At 33.7% G+C, this 21,699-nt stretch overlaps 2 protein-coding genes across 2 annotated transcripts; one reads left to right on the top strand and one right to left on the bottom strand.

Moving 5' to 3' along the window:
* The first annotated feature begins 434 nt into the window (after window positions 1–434).
* LOC137406405 (uncharacterized) lies at window positions 435–6,027 on the top strand. Its single transcript, XM_068092979.1, has 5 exons — window positions 435–572; window positions 1,443–1,553; window positions 2,778–2,888; window positions 3,694–3,835; window positions 5,550–6,027. Exons 1-5 carry the CDS (start codon window positions 510–512, stop codon window positions 5,630–5,632), a joined length of 510 nt encoding a protein of 169 aa, XP_067949080.1. The 5' UTR covers window positions 435–509; the 3' UTR covers window positions 5,633–6,027.
* Window positions 6,028–8,419: 2,392 nt separating this feature from the next.
* Window positions 8,420–15,097, bottom strand: LOC137407151 (developmentally-regulated protein kinase 1-like). The gene is made up of 4 exons (XM_068093753.1): window positions 15,035–15,097; window positions 10,211–10,471; window positions 9,757–10,017; window positions 8,420–8,650 (listed from the first exon to the last, which is right to left on the bottom strand). The coding sequence occupies exons 1-4, from the start codon at window positions 15,095–15,097 to the stop codon at window positions 8,420–8,422; spliced, it is 816 nt and encodes a 271-aa protein (XP_067949854.1).
* Window positions 15,098–21,699: the final 6,602 nt, after the last annotated feature.

Raw genomic sequence — 21,699 nt, 5'->3', positions numbered from 1 at the left:
GCCTGAACTTACTCAGAAGGTTAAGCAAATCCACCATGCACAATGCATTGTATTGTCTGGGAGCTTATACAATGCACATGCTGTGATTGTTAAGGCAGCCTGTTTCTAATTAAGGTTGCTCTTCAGTTAAATATCAAATAACCAAAAAATAGCATCTCTCCAATTACATAATTGCCAAGTAAAATCACCTAGAAACAAATAGGAGGGGCTACTAAATTGTCCTATTTTATTCATGCAGTTTATGTAGCTAAGGCTAAGACAGGTTTTATAGGTATACCTGTGAGGTGAGGGCACTCTGCGAATAGGACCAATTAGCTACATTTAGTGATCCTCAGGCTGTGCTGAAAAATGTGGACAACAATAGGCAGTCCCCAATAAAACTGCATGCTTAAACATGGAGCTGAGGCTAAAGGTGTGTATAAAATAAAGTAACATAAGCCCTTGTGACCTTAGCTCACCGCCATCTACTGCAGTTAGTTGTGATTTTCTTGGCTCCGCGGATTATAGACATGAAGGTTGCAGTGATCATCCTCCTTTCTCTTGCAATGGTCTCAGCCATTGACCTGAGAATGGTGAGTGCTTTTATTTTAAACAAATTGTAAAATATAGATTACTTTATTGGCAATTATTATATTTCAAATAGAAGTGCTTCAAATTATTCCAGACAAAAAAGATAAAACAAATGAAAGAAAAACGACGACCGCCAATCAGATCAAATAAAAGGCTTTTTAAATAGCGTATAAAATCCTTTTCTCTGCTAAGAGAATAAATATTAGGTAGAAAATTGTTAAAATAGCTATCAATAATATTTTCAAAATAATTGTTGGATGTTAAATGCATTTATTCAAATCATCTAAGTTAAAATGAGTTGAAAGCCTGTAACTGTCATGTAAAAATGAAACAACAAACCATGCAAGATCTTGAAATATTGAATTGGCATAAAATGAAAAATGTATTACAAATAAAGTTTGAAGATGTAAAGACTTAAAGAGATCATATATAATAAATGCTTTGCTTAAATTGAACCATTTTTATGGTTTATAGTTAGACTGAAGATGCAAGTGCTAATACATCTTTAGATTAGTATCAATGAGAAGTCTAAACGAAAACTATTGCCATGGTTACAGCGTAGATGAAAGTAGATGAAGCTTAATAGTTCCTAGATCCATTTAATAAGGTGCATATTTTAGACAACATTTAAAAATTTTAAACTTTTTCCAAACTTCTAGATACTGATACACTATTATTTTAGCCTGCATAATAAGCCTAAAATGAATAAAATAAAATAAATTAAGCATTGAGTTGCGTGATGAATAAAAATAAAATAATAGTAGTTGTTCAAACAGAAACTTACACCTTTGTCTTGCAAATTATTAAAAATATTTCCCTAAATTAGGTTTTTAAACATTTTTCAATTAATACAATAATCCTTTGAAATTTAGTGTCAGAGAAACTGTCGAAAGAATGACCATTTCTGCAGATGGACGGGAGCTCCAGGTCAGATGGGCAACTTTTGTATGCAGAAGTACAACGAGTGTCAAGTTGGATGCATTGTAAGTATATAAATAATATACAATAGAAATGTATAGATAATATATAATATATATTATAAGTATATAGATAATATATAATATATATTATAAATAAATAGATAGATAATGTTTAAGATATACTATAAGTATATAAATAATATATAATATATACTATAAGTTTATAAATTATGTGTCAGCTATAATGTAATTGTATCGATAGTATACCGGATATAATTTAAGTATACAGAAAATATCTCATATATGATATGAGTACACATAAAGCAGCTAAGAGATAATGTAAGTACAGATACAGCATAATATATTGTAAGCACACATATGATAGAATATACCGTAAGTAAACATATAGCAGAATATATTGTAAGTACACATACAACATAATATATTGTAAGTACGCATATAGCAGAATATATTGTAAGTACACAGAAAGCAGCTAAGATATATTGTAAGTACATAGATAGCAGCTAAGATATATTGTAAATACATATATAACATAATATATTGTAAACACACATACAGCAGATAAGATATAATATAAGTACACGTGTAACATAATATATTGTAAGCACACATATAGCAGATAAGTTGTAATTCTCTAGATAGCATATCAGATGTAGTGTGATTACAGATATAGATGACTTCATTTTTACACGGTTTCGACTTCTGTACTGACTATATATCAGGCACTGAAATGGATTTATACACTTTACACAGCTTTACACCAGTTATGTTTAATGTGATTTGCAGTAACTTTTACTTCTAACTTAATTGACCAAATAAAATAGTACACTTGAAGTCCAGTGCGCAGAAAAAAATCGTCAGGTGTAACTACTAACTGCACAAGTAATCCTAAAATACTGGAAAAAGAACAATAATTGGTTGGTCAGATCTTGAAACTTAATGTGGTGAGTTCTACTCCCATACAATGGGATCATTTTTTCTCAACTTCAATTAATACTTTAGACAGACAGAGAAACAGATGGATGAAATTTTCATTTTTTTAAGATTGCGTTCTGTCATTCAGCTAGGAATGGTAAATCCAAACATAAATGAAACCTTAGCTTGTTGCTATTATATCGACCTTATTCTGTACCATAACACTCTGCTAAACATAGCCATTTCTAGTACATATTCTAGTTATGTCTGTCATTCTTGTGTAATGTTGTTATCTACAAATATGTGTCAATAGTTCGACACTCACAGAGCATTTCGTCTCTTTTTTCACAGCAAAACTGCAAGTCAAGCTGTGCTAATGCATACACCAGTGGCAGCTGCGTCACCGAGTGTCAGTACAGAGGAACGATGATGATTGAAATGAACATGGAATTTGATGGAAGGGTAAGTAGAAATAAAAGTATAATTATGATTAATGCCTCGAAGATTGAGTAGGATGTCTGCGTAGCTTCACGCAAGGAAGGTGTGGGTTCAAATCCTGAATGATGCAACCTTTTTCCTAACTTTCAGGCGTGGTGAAAAACGAACAAATGTAGGCTTTTATTGTAGTAAATATAATTGCATAAACCTTGGCTCCGTAATCTTAGCTAAACGTGTCTGCCTCCAGTGGCAAAGGAACCTTGACGATAAAAGGCATATCTGGCAGCCAAGTGTAATTTAAGTTTGGAAGAAATCTCTGTCACCACCGGTGACCTTTTGTGAAATTAAACCCCAGCCGGTTGTTTGTATGTCAGACATTAAAATGATTTAATGTAATGTAAAGCAACAATTATAGCTCTAGGTATCTCTTGCTTGGTTTCTAAACAACTCAAAGCATTGTAAATCATGCAGCTTTGATCTTTATGAACAAATCAGTTAAAGAAGTTTCCCTATCTGAAAAATCTACATCTCAACATAGCTTTTAAAGCTTTATATTAAGAAATAGATATACTATATGTTGCTTTGCTAGCAATAATTTTGTTCCAAACAAAGATTTTGTTTCTGTTTCGGCTTTTAAAAACTATGGATTTAATTGCTAAATCAACAAATTTATGGCTATAGAATCTTTGGTAGTTCTATACAAACTGCAAATATAAAGTAACTATTTGTTCCACTATAGCTTTTTTAAACATCAGTTTATAGTAAATAGTTTGTAAAAGGTGACGCTATTTTTAAAATGCTGTTAAAATGCTGTAACATTTGCACACAGACCTGCATAGACGACTGCCAACAGCAAGCAAATAACTGCAACAGAGTCTGTGATGACGCATTTAATAGGCTGTTCCTCCATCGTCCCCTTATGCAGTACATTTACCCTGAAATGAAAGCTGAAGATTGGACAGTTCGTACAGGTAAGCATAGAAGCTAAATAATCCTGACATTTACAGCTACGTTTCACCGGACTATAAATTTGTATTAATCTTCACGAAAAAACTTTGCACTCCGCTATTAAGCTGCAGTACACTCTAACAGGAAACATATCTCTTTTTTGAAATGGCCAAAATACTTTTTCTATGGGATTCAATCAAAGCCACAACAAGCAAAAACCTTTTCTAGCACAGATTTAAGATGCTAAACATAAATTCAAAAGTTACTACACTAGTAAATTACTAGAGTAAAATTAGAATATAACTATGATAGAAAATGATGGAGCTACATGTGGATAGAATTAAATAGAATTAGATATAATTATTATAGAATTAGATGAAATTATGATCAAGTTAGATAGAAATATGAAGGATTGTGGTAATAAGCATTAACAGACTGCTGCAATAAAACAACCTGGTTGTTTTATTGCAGTTAAGGCATGTTTTGAATTCAATTTTTTGTTGTAAGAATTATAGCATAAAGGAAACATATAGAATTAAATTATTAATTATCAGCTATTATATAACCGACTTTACTACGCGGACACCTTTTTGACACGGCGCTGACTAAACTGATCATTTTTGTTATAAACATTCTTTATTTTTATGAAATCAACATATACCGTATGAAGTATCATTAGCCCTAACTAGAAAACAATAAGGACAACTAGCACGATGATTGGGAATAAACTTCCATGCAGACATGGGTGAACAAACGCAACGCGTGGGTGAACAAAAAAAACGCACCAACAGAGAGACTCTTAAGAATGTGGTTTAAGGTCAGGCAACTCCTATTCTACAGGAGTAAAAAATGCAGCTGACAATCTTCAAGACATAAAAACTGGAGCATATAGTATTAAAATACCAAGTTCTTGTCAAATCAATATCCGAAACAGACTCAATGCTGCCTTTATTATATTTAAATAAAACACAAGTTGGAACGGACAAATCAGTAGTGGGAGCTCATTCGTTCACTACACACTAACAATGAGTAAATACAGCTACTACATGAATTCAATATTAATTTAATGCGTTTAATGCTAGTAGTAAGTTTATGCATAAACATAAGATATAATGATTTGCTAAAGTAAAAAACAAGTAAACATCATCAATATTGCCTGCTGCCTAAATACAGTAGTCAGCAACAAAGATGCTGAAAAGATTATGAAATAAAAACCTTGAAATCTTTGTGGGTAAATTCAACTTTGTCATTGAGCGTGGGCTTGTCTATTAATTTGTGTTAAACTCATGAATGTGTATATTTTTAGCCGAGTTTATTCAAATCTTACAAGCATACAGTCTGTGCATTTTGCCAGCTTTGTTAAATCGGGTTCAAAGTTATTCGGTTTGTAAAATTGTCTGCTTTTAAAACTCTGTCTGGTTTCTGAGAGTTAGAGTCGGAAGCAGCGATATAAATCCCAGACCTCACAAGGCCGCTAGTAGCGATTAGGAAGATCAAAAGTGTAAAAGGAACAGTCGTCCCTATAAGTAGGAAAATGCTTTGAGTAGTGGCTAGAACATTTTCAAGTTATCATGCAGTTGTTCTGACAAACAAATGTATGCTACTTACAAAACACCTCGAACTTAAATGTGTGCATGGCACCATTTGCAAGTTTATGCCCATCAATGACACAATTTGAGAATATTTAGCCTTTTACTGAGTTGAACAAATCAAACATAATCATTGTCTTAATTGCAGGGTTGATGGACAACCCTCACCGAGAGGTCGGCTATCAACCCCAGCCTCAGCCCCTACCCGGAGCATACAACAGGAGGGCATAATCATCAGAAGGAGACTGATCGAGGCTTTTGTGACCCATAAAGTTATTGAACTATTTATGTATTTGCCTATAAATAACTAGCTTAAACAAATCCTTGTTCTAAATATTACATATTATATATAAGATTTACTAGTTTTAATTTTTATTTGGGGTTGTGAAAGATTCTGAACATTTATTTTGAACAAGAGTGATATCATGAGATTATATTTTGCTATTATTCAAGTTGTGATGAGCTGGAGATGACTTTAGACAGAGGCACTGGCACTGAAGTTATGTGCTTTTAGCAAACCATTCTAATGTAAATAGTCCATCAATACATTGTAATAGGTTTCTACTTAAATATACTCTAGTAAAGAAATTCATTTCTAATAAATGAGCACAATTTAACGCAATGAATGTGGATTTCTTTTTCTCATTTAGGAGGAACTGAAATAGATATGAAAGGTCAACGCTTATCAAGTTAAATATGCACATATGGTAGTTTGAATAGTTATTTGCAATAAATTTTGCTACTAAACATCTGGTTTGTACTAGCACATGCAGAAAATAAGATATAATCTGCTGCAACTGAATATGTATGTACATGCAAACAACTCAAAAAGGTTTTATCTGTGTTTGAAGGTTGACAATAATTCATTCAAATGGATGCAAAACTTTAGTTGAAAAAAGTATAACAACTAAGTGGCAGCTGATTAGCAAAAGTAGCAGTTATAACAAAAGAAAAGAAGCCGAGATTCATAACTAAGGCAACTATCGTATCTTTAGGATTTTTAAAATTACAATTAATCAGTGACGGTTGATCAACAAAAATCGGAGTTTCAATCAAAATTTAATTTTGATTAGAACCTGATTTGTTATGATTTCAAGACAATGATTTTGATTCGTTCTTAGTAACTTTTAATCCGAAATCGTTAAGATAAATAATAAAATTTCAGCAATAAATTACCAGTAGAAAACTACTAATAAATATAATTTGAAGCAAAAATCACAAACTCTGGAGTTGCTATCTCAAAAAGGAATTACCTTTCAGAGGACTTAAGTCTATGCGAGTAGATCTAAAAATAATGTGAGAAAAAGGCTGAAGCACTAGCCTATACGTTACGTGATAGTCGACGGTACGCCGACTCTCACGTTACGATTATGCCAAAAGTTTTAGAGGTTACGCCATGTTTGACTACTAAGCAAATATTTTTAAAGGACTTTTTACACAGCCACTAATGTGGTAGAACACCAGACTGCCCAGCTGCTAATCTTAGATGGCAACTCCCCAATGCTATGCAGTAATCTTAGTAGCAAATAGCCAAAATAAAGCTAAAAAGTGGACTAAGAAAATGGCTAACTAGCAAATAGGCCAGCCAAAATAAAGCTAACAAATGATTTGGCCATTATAAAGCTAACAAATGATTTGGCCATTATAAAGCTAACAAATGATTTGGCCAATGTAAAGCTAATAACTAGACTAGCCAAAATAAAGCTAACAAAAAGATTAGCCGAAATAAAGCTAACAAATAGATTAGCCCAAACAAAGTTAGCAGATGGGCTAGCCAAGGTAAAGCTAAAAATAGACTAGCAAAAATAGAGCTGAAGGTAAGCAAGCAAAAATAAAGCTAACAAATGGACGAGCCAAAATAACTCTAACAAATAGTTTAGCCAATATAAATCTAACAAATGGACTAGTCAAAATAGAGCTAACAAATGGACCAACAAAAATAAAGCTAACAAATGGGCTAGCCAAAATAGAGCTAACAAGTAGACCGACCAAAATAAAGCTAACAAATGGGCTATCCAAAATAGAGCTAACAAATGGATCAACCAAAATAAAGCTAACAAATGGACTAGCCAAAATAGAGCTAAAAGTAGACTGGCCAAAGTAAAACCAACAAAGTGATTAACCAATATAAAGCTAACAAATAAATGTGTAATAGCTCTGAACCAAACAAGTTTTAAAACCTAACATATGGTATGACAGCATGTACAGCTGTTGGCCTTTGGCAGTAAAGGCTTTTATAAGAGGGTCGGTGTTGTTTGCTGCTACTATTTTGTATTGCCATTCCGGGCAAAATAAAAAAAACCTGCACTCCCAGATAAAAGTCTGATTCTTGCTGCATTTAAAATTTCAGCAGTTGCAGTTTAGAACTTGCAGCAGTCACAGTTGTGTAAAAAACATCAAAGTGGCTTTCAACTATAATGTTGTATTTGAGTACTTTTTACCAAGTTAAAATCAAATTTTGCAGAATCTCAGCTATATAAAGTAACAAAAGAAAATAAAATGTTATAAATAAATGAAAAAGCACTCATAAGGCGCTTGCATCAAGTATTAGCAGTCTATAATGTTAAACAGGCAAAAGTTAAACACTGTTTAGTGTTGAAAAGTGACAAAAAATAATTCCGTCATCATACAAAATGCTGTGACTGGCAAGCAACTAAAGTTGACATTTCTTTCTGGTCTTCGGAGATAAAAGCTGGTATTTGTTTGTCATATTAGTAGAATCACAAAGATGAAACATTTATACAGACTACAGGAAGTAGGACTAGAAGGACCACACAGTTAGTACTCATGAAACATTAACTGTATCCTTCTTACATACACATATTTTACATGGTTAAAACGATGCAATGGCTGAATTCGTATACAATATAATATTCAGTAATTTAAATAACCTATACATTTTATCATAGAAATGCACGATTTAACAACATAAAATGCTATTTAAAACATAAATCATTCAATAATTACTTAGTCATCTATTTTCTAATACAATATATATACGTACTACTACAAGGATGTCTAGAGTATATCAGAAAAGAAAAGGTCATCTATATAAGCACAAAAATTCTCTCCATTAATTGTCTGATTAGACATTTCACTGGTATTCTGTGCTGGGTAGTTGTCAGATCCACTTTCTTGAGGAGGGGGTGAATGATGAGGCAACATACAGTGTTTTGGACCAGAAGCTATGCTAGATTCTTTCTGTTTGTGATTACGGCTGGTATTCTGAAAGGAAGAAGTGGGAATGAACTACAATGGGTGTGAATGAAAGAATGCTTGGATACATGTGCTAAGCATTAGTGACATTGTCTATGCCCACACGTGTGTTACGTAAAATACAAAGAGAAAGAGCTAACACTATAGCGGTCATAGATAGCGATGCCTTATGCATTTACTACATTCAAGTGAAATGAGTATTTCAAAAAATATCAATGTAGTCACACACTAGTTCTGGAAAATTGAGGAATGCCATTATTACACTATCTAGTATGCTGGAAATCCCGCGCAAGATCATCTTGTTTATAAAGTATGTGCACTTTTATTTTTTGAAGTGGACTGGTGGCTGAGTGGTGCAGATGTAGGGCGCTTTGCTGGTAATCTGAATATCTGGGTTTGATTCTTGTGCAGAAGAATTTATTTCTAAATGCACTTCGTGTGGTGTCGAACAGATGGTATACAAACAGGACTCTTATTATAGTAGATATTCTTACTTAATTAGTTAAAATACTGATCAGAGGCTGGAGCTTTACGTAGTGAAGTGACATCAAATCAATCATACTTTATTTTTAGTACTAGTTTTAATACTACTAGTACTCTGACAATCTAGTGTGCTGCCAGAGATGGTCAGCTGTACTAATAAAACATAGAATATAATTACATGCAAAAATTATTCTGAAACAGCAAAAGCCGATTGATTTGTGCATGTGTTACAGCGTTGACCTACCAAGGCAAATATCATAAGTTTGAATACCATTCAAAGTAATCGTTTTTCCACCTCCGTTTGTTTCTTTTGACAGACAGCTATGGTTCTTATTGTAGTAGTGATTTTAACCATTTGAATTAAAAAAATGACTTGTATTTTTTGGAAAAAAAATGAAAAATGCAAAAATATGTAAATCTAATTGCTTATTACGATTACGTCTATTATTACGATATATTATATTAATATATTAATATTATATATATATTATATAATATATATAATATAATAATATATATATTAATATATTAATATTACTAATATTACTATTGCGATTCGACTTATTATTAACGAATATCTTAGCAGACCTTTTTTGGTATCAGAAATTCATGAAAAACTAACATATTATAGCACCATGCATGTGCGATCTACACACCTGTGAAGTAGCTGGAGATCCATTTTGACTTGAGTTCGTGTTCATAGAGTTGTTTCCACTGCTGATACTACTGGGTACTTTGTGGTCAATCCCTTGTTCCACTCCAGTAGTAGATAAGAACTTACTTTGGAATGATTTAAGAATATTCGGTGAAGATTTGCAGGCATTGTGACTAAGTTGGGGAGTTGAGTTGTGTACGCTACAGACATCATCACAGTTTCCAGAATCGCTGTCTGGCTCTTTCGACTTGTTTAGCGACCTCTAAACAAAGATTAAAAATAAAATGTTACATAATAATAAAAGTTTAAAAAACTTTGTGTATAGTTTAGAAATGAACTTACAAAAGATTTTAGTAGCTGTTATTTAAAATTATTGACATTTATTTTTATTTTATACTGTTTACTCATCAAAAGCTTTAACATACTATAACACCATGCATGTACAATGTACACACCTGTGAAGTAGCTGGAGATCCATTTTGACTTGAGTTTGTGTTCATAGAGTTGTTTCCACTGCTGATACTACTGGGTACTTTGTGGTCAATCCCTTGTTCCACTCTAGTAGTAGATAAGAACTTACTTTGGAATGATTTAAGAATATTCGGTGAAGATTTGCAGGCATTGTGACTAAGTTGGGGAGTTGAGTTGTGTATGCTACAGACATCATCACAGTTTCCAGAATCGCTGTCTGGCTCTTTCGCCTTGTTCAGCGACCTCTAAACAAAGAATAAAAATAAAATGTTACATATTGTTGAAAATTTTAAAAAACTTTCTGTATAGTTTAGAAATGAACTTATACAAAAATTTAATAGTTTTATCAAAACTCATTGGCATTTATTTGTTATTTTCAAGTGTGTTTGATGTAAGAGGTGATTTGACTACCAGGATGTTTAAAAAATAAAGTCGACACAGCTTGATTGTGGTTAAAACACTCAAAAGGAAAATGCATGCCAAAGGGATGCCATTAGTTGCCTGGCTGCTTATATCTCTCATTATCGACATTGGCAATGGCTTTAAACTTGCAGAGTTACATTCCTCTACTCTGTCAGTCGCTTTGCAGCTATAGATGTCGTAGTTGCACTTTTGCTTGATCTGAGTGTTTTAACTGCGATCAAGTTTTTTTAATTTTAATTTTCAAATATGTTTGCAGTCAGGTCATCTCAAACATCAAAAAAGTCGCTAATGATAAAAAAATTATGGGAATTGCTGATAACATTTACTAACAATTTGTCTAAATTCATCTGTAATAAAAGGATAACTTTGAGTAAACATCTATGTTAGAGCTGTTGCATGTTCAACGTCTGAAAGGTCTCAGCAGTGCAGGTAGCGATTAAATAGTAGTTTTGTAATGAGTGCAGATAATACTAAAACTAATTCAATACATTTTTAAATATTAAAATTGTTTTTGTAAAAACAAAAAAGTAACTTTAGTATTAATTATTATTTTAAAAAAATATTTAAAAAAATGTTTTTTCTTTATATATTTTTAATTTTCTTTATATAATTTAATTATATCTCTTTTAATTTTTCTAAAATATTTTTTAGAAAAAATGAAAGAGCTGTAAAGAGAATAATTTAACTGGATCGCAACTAGCTTGATAACTAACCTGCAATGAAGCTGGTGTTGGGACGGTACTAAGGTGACCCTCAGATGAACCCAAAGAATGTTTAGCCAAGTTGTTTTTGTCATAATTTTTAAGTGCAGCAATCACTGAGTTTTCAGGAGATCTATTGGTTAAGGTAGTCAGAAAGATTTGAAAGAGATTAATTCTACATTATGCAGCCTTAGTTCTTAGCTTACCGATAGTTTTCTGGTCCTCAGCTACAAAACCTACAATTTTTACCCTTTGTTTGAAGCATTTACTGAAATTATGAAATGTTGGAAATTGTATGAGGAGGTGTTGCAAATAAGTATATAATTTTTTGGGAGATCCATTGGTGAAAGTGGTCAGAAATGTCTAAAAGAGAATAATTCCACATAAAATAGCATTAGTTCCTTGATAACCAATAGTTTAGTGGTTCTCAGTTACACGATGTATTATGTCTAGCATTTGTTTCAAGCATGTACATGTACTTAAATTCTGAAATGTTGAAGAGTGTGGGAAGAGACCTTGCAAAGAAGTCTATACATGTGTGTGAAATAGCCAATCAATGAACGAATAAAGCGTTTTAAAACACATTGTAAGCAGTAAGCATGTGTTTAATGAGCTGAAAAAACAAATTCTCCTCATTTTGGTGATACGGCACGTGAATGTTGCACTTATATCTCTCATCCAACAAATATAATTTAATTTAATTTTGAAATTAGAAATCTTCAGTTTAAAATTTAACCCATTGTAGTGATGGAGTTAAAGGTTTTTATTTTACTAGATTAAACTTATTTGATTAGTTGAATGGAGTCAAAATGATGTCTGCACTTGGAGCTAAGCTGACATGTGAGATGAAAGAATTGTTCAACCAGCATCAAACGGGGAGGGAAGGTTGGGTGTGCGGCTTTAATGTTGAGTAATACTGTATAATTTAGTCAAATCTTACTTTAACTTCAAGAGAAAAGTTGGTCATATCGGTGAGTTGTCAATAGGAATGAGGATGAGGAACTTGGGAAGAAATATTATCACACTTTTGATGTCGTCGCTCGACAAAGGGAAGAAATGTTGATGGAAGTCTTTATGAGTTTGGTTGAACTATTTTGTACTCTTGATTTGGACCTTGACGACTAGCATCGGCTTTTAATGAAAGAGTAAATTAAATTACTGTTTGTAATTCGATCATGAGACGGACATTTCGTATTGTTCAATAATTAGTGCACGTCAAACACAAAATAAACTCCAGGCTTCAACAGGGTGGCCGTTGAAAATGGCGCTAGCTAAAACAATCTCCGGAAGTGAAAACTTTCAAATATTTACATTTTTGAACACAAAGTCGAAAGGGAAGGAAGAAGTTTATAATGATTAATAAAACATAAATTTATAGATATACCTTGCACATTTTCTTTAGACACATTGATGCAACAGACTCGTCCAAACATAACTTAGTGTTTCCGGTCAGTGATTTCACTTTGAATGTTACCTGAGTATTCAGAGGCTTTGCAGCATCACATTCAGTAGCAGTGCTGACTCTGCTAAACTCTGAACTTTGATCCGTTTAGGCAATAGCACCCTAGCTTGAGCCACAAAAAGGTTGCTACTGCTTGCTGGAGGGACCACTGTTGAATAGCTTGTGAGCTTCTGTGCGACAGTTACAGCTATGGTTTTTTTTGATCTGGAATGCAGAATGTTTAGCATTTTATGTTTGACAAGATGGCATCAGTGCTTCAGAAAGCTTTGCTAAAAATTGGCTTTAATATGAAAAAGATAATATTGAAAAATGTGACAAAATGGCTCCAGATACGTGATGAGGGCTTTGTTGTTTTTTAAGTAGTCCAGGCTTTGATGCAGTAGGATTGGATACCCCTAATTGCTGTAAGCTATAGAAAATTTTATTTCATGAGTTTTTTCCTTTTTCAAAAAAATGGATATTTATACGGCACAATAAGATAAATTTTTTATCTCTAAAATTATATTTCAGAGTTTAAACGTTTTTCAATTTTTTAACAACTAGATCAAGTGTTGCCTTTTTATGTATATATGTTTATTTGGCTTGTTAGTGATGTTTGCAATTTTGAGCATTGGTAATTGATGTACCATTGTTATGTTAGTTTTATTTATTTTTCTTGTCATTAAGATAGAAACTAAGAATTTTATTGTCATCGATCAATATATTGGCCAATGATTATAGCCTTTATTGATCATTATCAATACAGTTCAAAGCAAATTGGACACTAAAGCCTGATTCCGACATTGAATGCGATACTCCAATGATAACTTGTGCAGCAAAACGTTTGCGATGTTAGGCCCGGCAGCATGTTTTCACATATAAGCTGCATTGTAAACATAATCGGTAATCAAATATCATATTCACTCGCTATGTCGTTTCTATAATGGTGACCTTCACCCGTACAGTGCATTTCAAGGAGGTTTTGCCTGCAGCCTTTTGCAAAATTTGAATGGCGCTAAACTATTATAATGCCGCCGGCAACTACCGGTGGTCCTCGGCGGTACCCGGCGGTACCCGGCGCATAGGTTCCCATTTCACCGCTAATAGCCTGCGGTGCTGCCGCCTGTGCTTTGCGACGTATATGGGAACCAAGCTTATGACACAAAAAAGAATTGTTATATAACTAGTTTACTTAGCAATCAATATTGATAACTTTATATAAAAATGTTTTTACATAGATCAATACTTTATGTAAATAATGAGAGTACTGAATTAGACTCCTTGTCTTCTTATACAACTAATGCAGGACTGCTGAATAAAGTTTCTTCTGTAAATGGATTATTTTGCTGCAATGCCAACCTAGATTTTTGGTAATACTAGACAGATGGCAATTTAAGCAGATCGATACAATTATTTGCAATATTTATGTGTTTATAAAAAGCCGTCATCTCTTTAGAAAACTTCATCTGATTCAGCCAAGTAACAGTGAAACATGCCATTTTCATAAGCACACATAACTAACATACCACCTGTGTTAAACTGATTGCACTCCATACTTTCCATACCTGTCGCTTTATCCTAATGATGGCTGCAATTAGTATGAGGCTGAAAACTGCAGATGCTGAAGAGAGGACAATTACCACTGTAAATATTACGATATACCATCGCTTCACAACTAACTTGCTACTACTCCATTTTTGTCAGTATTTCTGCTGGTATATACATATTCTGCAGATATGAGGTAAATTTCATAAAAAGTTAGTAAAAATATATACAGTTGGACCCAACATGCTACTCACGTTTAGCAGATAGATTACTTGTTTACATTGATAACATAAATGCACAAAGCATTCAAGTGAAGGTTAACTTCCTCAACTTGGCTGCCAAAAACAAACAAATAGCTATAAAAATATTATTTATGGATGTCTAAATGAGTTATTAAATAGGTGCACAAGACAGACCTTGTAAGAAAAAGTTTCTACCTCTGCAAAAATTCGGCTTTCCAATGTGGATCAGATTATGCAAGAGTTATCATCTCTTATATTTATAAGCAGACAACTATCACAAAAGACAGCAAACCAAATTAGGCTGAGCCAGATTCAGATGCATACTGTAGACTTTTAATAGTTTTATTAGATACTTGACTAGTAACTACTATAACTCAAAATACTTACAGTGGTAACATCGGCTCCTACATAAGTCATTCCAGTGTTGGGTGAAAGGCCGTTGTCCTAGACTCCAACCATCACTGGATTTATTTTCTTGGCAACTGTTATTTCCCCTGTGAGCTTCTTTATGCCAATCATTCCATATTGGTTCCCTGCAATCAATATTTCTATAGGTTGTTTCAGTCAAACCCTAGGTTTTCTTTTCTTACCACGGATATCTTTCACAAGTACTGTGTTTTGTGAGGACGTAGATAATTATGGTTTTCCCAAATTTTTTATAACCATTATTTTTGTAACAGGTTTCAACAGTAGTTTGCCATAGCCTTCTGTTGGTGTTTTTACTGCTACATGCAACAGTGTATGTATCATGTAGCATGTCTAAGATGTAGCATGTCATATTTATCATGCAGCATGCAGCATGTATGCTAGCATCTAGCATGTATCGTATATTATGTATCACGTAGCATGTGACAAGCAGCATGTATCTTGTTCAGCTAGCAAGCTGTAGACAGGCAATGAAGTTTCTTCGCCCTTTGTCAGGTTTTTATTAATCCCGTCGGGGCGTTAGCCACCCTTTTAATCTACTAAATGGGTACCTGTTCAGTCTCGGAGGGCCAGACCAGATTTGGCACAGGAGCAATTGTGGTTGGATGCCCCCCTTAACATCACCGATGGTCAGGTGACTCGAACCACCAACGTACCGATCATAAGTCGACACACTAAAGAACAGCTGTTCCCATTGCTCAGTGATTAGGGGGCTGATCGCTACATATACATCATCGTTTTAATAATTAATTTTTGCACCCGCGGTTTGTTTTGGCTTTGTCATTATAATATTGATTTAAACTTAACAACAATTCATAACAGAAACCAGAACAACTCTAGATTAGATGCGTTGAACCTGCCTGTCACTTACGTACTTATGTCTGACGTCAGGCCATTTGGGACCGACTCTGTTGTTCTTAACTAGAATTTTAACTTGACCGCAATACATAAAAACAAAGAAAATTAATTTTGTTCTCAAATCAATCCATAATGCTAGAAACATTTTTTGGCAACACACGAGATAACCGCAGGTATTACTTTCCATGGTTGTACATGTACATGTATTACTATATTTTGGGTTGGAACACTAACAGCACTATAATGTTGACAGCCATTCAGCTGACATTGGCTTTCTGCGCAGTGGTAAGTATAATAAAGATACGCATGGAATTTCAGAGGCTCAGCTGTTAAACTAATCTATAATTATGTGATAAAAAAAAACAGTTTTCTATGATAAAAAATTGAAACTGTCTAAGAGTTTGTGAAATTATGTGAGTAAAACTATGGCAAAATTTTGAAAAAGTTTAGATGATTGCATGTAAGTTAAATGAACTGCTAAATAAAAATTACATGTAATGTACTATTAATATTGGTTTAACATTGTTTATGGTTACATAGACTCAAATAAGTCTTAACACATCTACCTGTATGTGCATGCCATGTTTGAGTATTTATAGCCTACCGGTATAAAATTGTGCGCACATTCACTTGAGTGATTCTCAATTTCTGCCGATATATCTAGATTTTTCTGCAACATATTTTAATATTATTAATTATTTATATTTTTCAGCTTAGCAATTTTAACAGCAATTTTTTCAAAGATAATTCCTTATTATTGGTTATATTTTTATATTGTTGAGATCCCCGATTACATCTAATAATATTTATTCTTAGCTTTAAACGCCTGCCTTTAAAACTAATTGCCGAAATCAAATAAATGCATGCTTTGTCTCAAGTGTATCTGTGAGCAATAGCATGTTATTGTGGAGATGAGTATAATATTATAAAAATGTTTTAGGCAGTATGTGCCACTTCGAGGCTCACGACTTTTACAAAAACGGAGTTGTGTCTAGACGAAGTGACAAAGACCACTCAACACGGTATACGGACAAAGATAGAATGTATGTCGATATGCCTTGCTAACTATAAACCGTGTAGAGCTGTAGCATTTGATTCTAAACTTGGATACTGCTACATGGCAAAGTATCTCGGAGAAAACTGCACAGCCCACCTACAGACCTACCACAGTAAGTTCAGCTATTGGTACCTTTTACTCATCTTATACTCAGTTGGTGAAAGTTAATTTTTGTTGAAGATAAACTAACACAAAACCTTAGTAGACTTTATTAAAAGTTATCAGTATTTTCTATCATTTATGATTTCTTTTATGTTTGAGGTGATCTGAATGCCAGAATGTTTTATGATTAAAATTGACAAGACTTGGTCCCATTAGAATGCACAGAAGAAAAATACATACCAAAATAGTTACTAATAGTTATTATTATTACTATTGATGCTATAATTCCTATATGCATGTGTGTACTTGCAAGGGCATAGAATGTTTTCATGAAATATATGAAAACACTATGCGTTTCATATTTTATCAGCTGATTCTATCCAAGCTTCACAAATATACTCTAAGCTTCCTGCAAAGTCAGTAAAATATTTGGTTTCAAAATTTCATCTGCTAATTGAAAGCTAGCCCATTAAACGCCCTCCTGTGCGCTATTTGACAAAAACGAAATAAATCATGACTAACGCTGCATAGGCTTACTACCAATAAAGATATTACCAGCTATTTGTGTATATAAACATAATCTTGAGGTTATTTCTCAAAATTTGTTTAGTTAGCAATGTGGTTGTCTAACATTAAACTATAATGGCTGAGCTGTTAAAGGTGAACTTATACATATCTTTGTAGATTTTATTAGGAAGTATTGGTATTTTTTATTCTTTATAATCGTTTTTTGATGTGTGAGGTGATCGGACTGCTGAGACATATTTGGATTAAAAGAAAAAATGCTAGAAGAAACGTTTAGAAGAAAAATAAATGCAAACTGACATCACTAAACGGTATCGTTGCTATAGCTGATGTCAGCTATTGCATTCAAGCTTAACTGTTATGCCCCTCTCTTCTGTCGGTGCTTTTGCGATTATAGGAATCATATTTGAACTTTCAATTAGTCGGAGTGCTTCAACCGAGATCAAATTGTTTGATTTTAATAATGAAACATCCTGGCAATCAGATCATCTCAAACATAAAAAATAATCATAAATGATAGAGAAGTACCGACACCTTCCGATGAAATCTACAAATACTTTGTGTAAATTCATCTTTTTACTGTACAATAGCAAGTTCTTTTATGATTATGCTCATATAAAAATAAATTTTCATGACCTCAGAAACATATCTGTGTTCGCTAGCTTAAAGGAATTCATGAACATGTACTAGGTAATGTTTACAATGTGAATCTTTACAGCTGAGTTAACCTGCGCTGATCCATACACTTACAACCCCATATCTAAGACATGCTTTCGTCTCAGTGAGACAGCTCTAAACTGGGACAACGCAGATGCTTACTGCAGAGCTAATGGAGAGTACCTGGTCACCTTTGCTACAACAGAAGCCTCAGAATGGCTGAGAGCTAAAGTTAAAGCAGACCTTTACCCTTCCAACTCAGGTAGATCTCTCTATTCCTGTCTGCCACTTGTCAAATATATTATTTAATCTGGTTTCCAAAATATGTAGATGTATATACTTTGGAAAATAGGTTTCAAAGTACATGTATATAGAAACAATAGTTAGTCTGGTGTCTCAATAGCAACCACTACAACACATTAGGTGTTGTTATGTAGCATTTGACACTTATTGATCTGGTGGTAACCTATACTGTAATAAAAGCCGGAGCGACACTAAAGGCTTTAGAAAAAAGAGTGCATCACATGAGAATTTTTTGTAATTGGTTTTATTTCATTGAAAAGGTACCTAGCAGTGAAATAAAAAGTTAGCACAATGAGGAGCCACGTGTGCATAAGTTTAGTTATTCATGGCACACGACCCTGGTTAACAGTTACATTATTAAGTTATTTGGAGAAGAAGAAATGCACAATGACTGTTCAAGTGAATCAAGGGTGTGTTGTTTGAGACTTGATTTGAAGTTTTTTAAATTGCTTATTTGTCGGAGATTAGTTGACAAAGAGTCCATCACCGGCAACGCCTGAGACATGATCCATCAATGAACAGGTGTTAAAAAAGGAAGGTGGCAGCGTTAGAGCCATTCAGGAATGACGTGTGTTATATGTAACCGACGAATAGATGTATTTAAAAGTATGGAAAGCTAAGAGAGAAATAAGCGATTTTCAAACTGTATGAATAGGTAGAATTCTAAATTTCTCAAATAGCTGATGGAAAATTAATTGAACCAGATATTCAGATTCTCAGCCAAGAACGTTATACCATCTGCATCACTCAACCCCATTGCCACATCTACTGTAAAAATCGTTGTGTGCATATTTGTTCTACATGATGATCTTTCATGGTGCATGAGCCTGCCAGAGCTTTAGTAATATCATATTTGTGCTGCACGCCTTGAGATTTTTTACCAAAAAGCAGTCACTTCTACATTCAGATGTTAGTGCTCCTCTTTTCTGCGAAGTATAATTCTATGTAAAAAATTTATCTTGATGCAGATACAGATAAATAAATAAAAATATAAGTTTAACATGAGCTTGCTGAATCCACATACATTTTAGCCAATAAACGTGAAAACAGGTTTCATTAAAACATTTAAAATAAACAAAAAAATTGGACTGTTAGGAGTGATCGACAGTTAATAGAATATTTTTCTAAAAGTTTTTTAGCATTTTTAAAAATAAATATTGTACAAACACTTCTCTATGTTAAGCGTTTTTTATTTAGTCAATATAATTATTAAAAATAATATGTTGTTCAAAGAGTTTAGTATTACTTATCTTTATTAAAATAGGTTTTGTGTTTGTCTGTCTGTCAGTCAATCCAAAGCAATAGGCAGATGTTGGTAAAAAAGGTTGCTTCGTACTTGCTGTGAACTTGGACATTTGGCTTAGCAACTACCATCTGTGCCAAACAACTAACTTTCTGCATTTCAGAATAATCTTGTCTGTATTTATTTTTTATGTTTTATTGACACTCTTGACAAAATTTCACAGCAAACTGGAGTGCGGGAGAACTTGTTTTATGAAGAACCCGCCAAGTCAAAAATATTATCGATAGCATTCCAATGTCATCGTAAATAATGACAATTTCTCAGCACACCGACTCTATAACTCCCTTAATCAAAAATAAGACGGCAGCTGAAACTTTGTAAATAATGACTTTTATTACCGCTTGCTATAATGTGCTGGAAATGAATTATGGTGTAGTGAAAAGAACAATTCTTTGAGCAAAAGATAAAAAACTAACTTCTAAAATGTGACTACATTGCCTTTTTCAGGCTGGGAGGGATATCCCACCATTGGTGGCCGGAAATATTTAACTGAGTTTGAATGGAAAGGAATAGTAACGGGAGTCATTCCTGAAAATGGTCAACCTAACTCTGACTGGTTTGTCAATGAGCCAGCACACAGTGACTCTCTGAAATGTGTGTGCATTCATGGGACAGGAGGAGGCTGGCATGACATGCCTTGCAGCAAAGTCAAACGATTCATTTGTGAATACAATTAATTGACATTGGAGTTACATGAATATTTATTGAACTACATATATATGAACTGTATATATTGAACATTATACGTAACCGTTTTAGATACTGTAAACCTAAAATAAATTGCTTAGTAACTCAGTGCACTGGACATCATCAGCACTATTAGTATTTTCAATAATACATTACTATTAGCATTATGTTTGCATTAATACATAACCGACAAGACTAAGGTAGTACCAAAATCACAAATGCAACTCTGTCAGCACTAACACAATAAAACTGATAGAAAACTCAAAAAACTGATACAAGATACCACCAGCTATGGTAGTATTTGGTAACAGTCTACTACCATAGCTGGTAAAGTCAATGAAAATGACCGCGCTAAAATTCTCTGGGACTTCCACATCCGGACTGACAAGCATGTCCTAGCAAACCAACCAGATATAGTGGTGGTGGAAAAGGAGAACAAAAGAAATATTATAATAGATACAGCAGTACCCAATGACTACAATATAGCCAGCAAAGGAAAAGAAAAAGTAGAGAAATATCTCCGTCTTGGAGAAGAGATTGAAAAATGCTGGAATGTAAGAACAACTGTAATCCCAGTAGTCATTGGGGCACTGGGCGCAATAACACCAGCGCATAAAATGTGGCTTGCCCAAATACCAACAGCAATCAACTCAGGTGAGTTGCAAAAAGGTGCGCTATTGGGAACAGCTAAGATCTTGAGCCGAGTGCTCAAACTCCCAGGTCTCTGGTAGGAGACCCGAGTTAGAGCTGAAAAGTACCACCCCATACAGGTTAACCGGGGTGAGGAAACAATTATATATATATATATATATATATAAAATTGTATGTATATATGTATATATACATATATATATATATATATATGTACATATATATATATATATATATATATATATATATATATAAATACCAGTTGTTTCCTCACCCTGGATACCCCGTATGGGTGGTAAACTCTGCTCTAACTCGGGTCTCCTACCAGAGACCTGGGAGTTTGAGCACTCGCCTCAAGATCTTAGATGTTCCCAATAGCGCACTTTCTTGCAACTCACCTGAGTTGATTGCTGTTGGTATTTGGGCAAGCCACATTTTACGCGCCGGTGTAATTGTGCCCAGTGCCCCAATGACTACTGGGATTACAGTTGTTCTTACATTCCAGCATTTTTCATTTTCTTCTCCAAGAGGGAGATATTTCTCTACCTTTTC

The sequence above is a fragment of the Watersipora subatra genome, chromosome 10, assembly GCF_963576615.1.
Source record: "Watersipora subatra chromosome 10, tzWatSuba1.1, whole genome shotgun sequence".
In the NCBI taxonomy this organism is placed as follows: domain Eukaryota; kingdom Metazoa; phylum Bryozoa; class Gymnolaemata; order Cheilostomatida; family Watersiporidae; genus Watersipora; species Watersipora subatra.
This window is presented reverse-complemented; position numbering and strand designations above follow the sequence as displayed.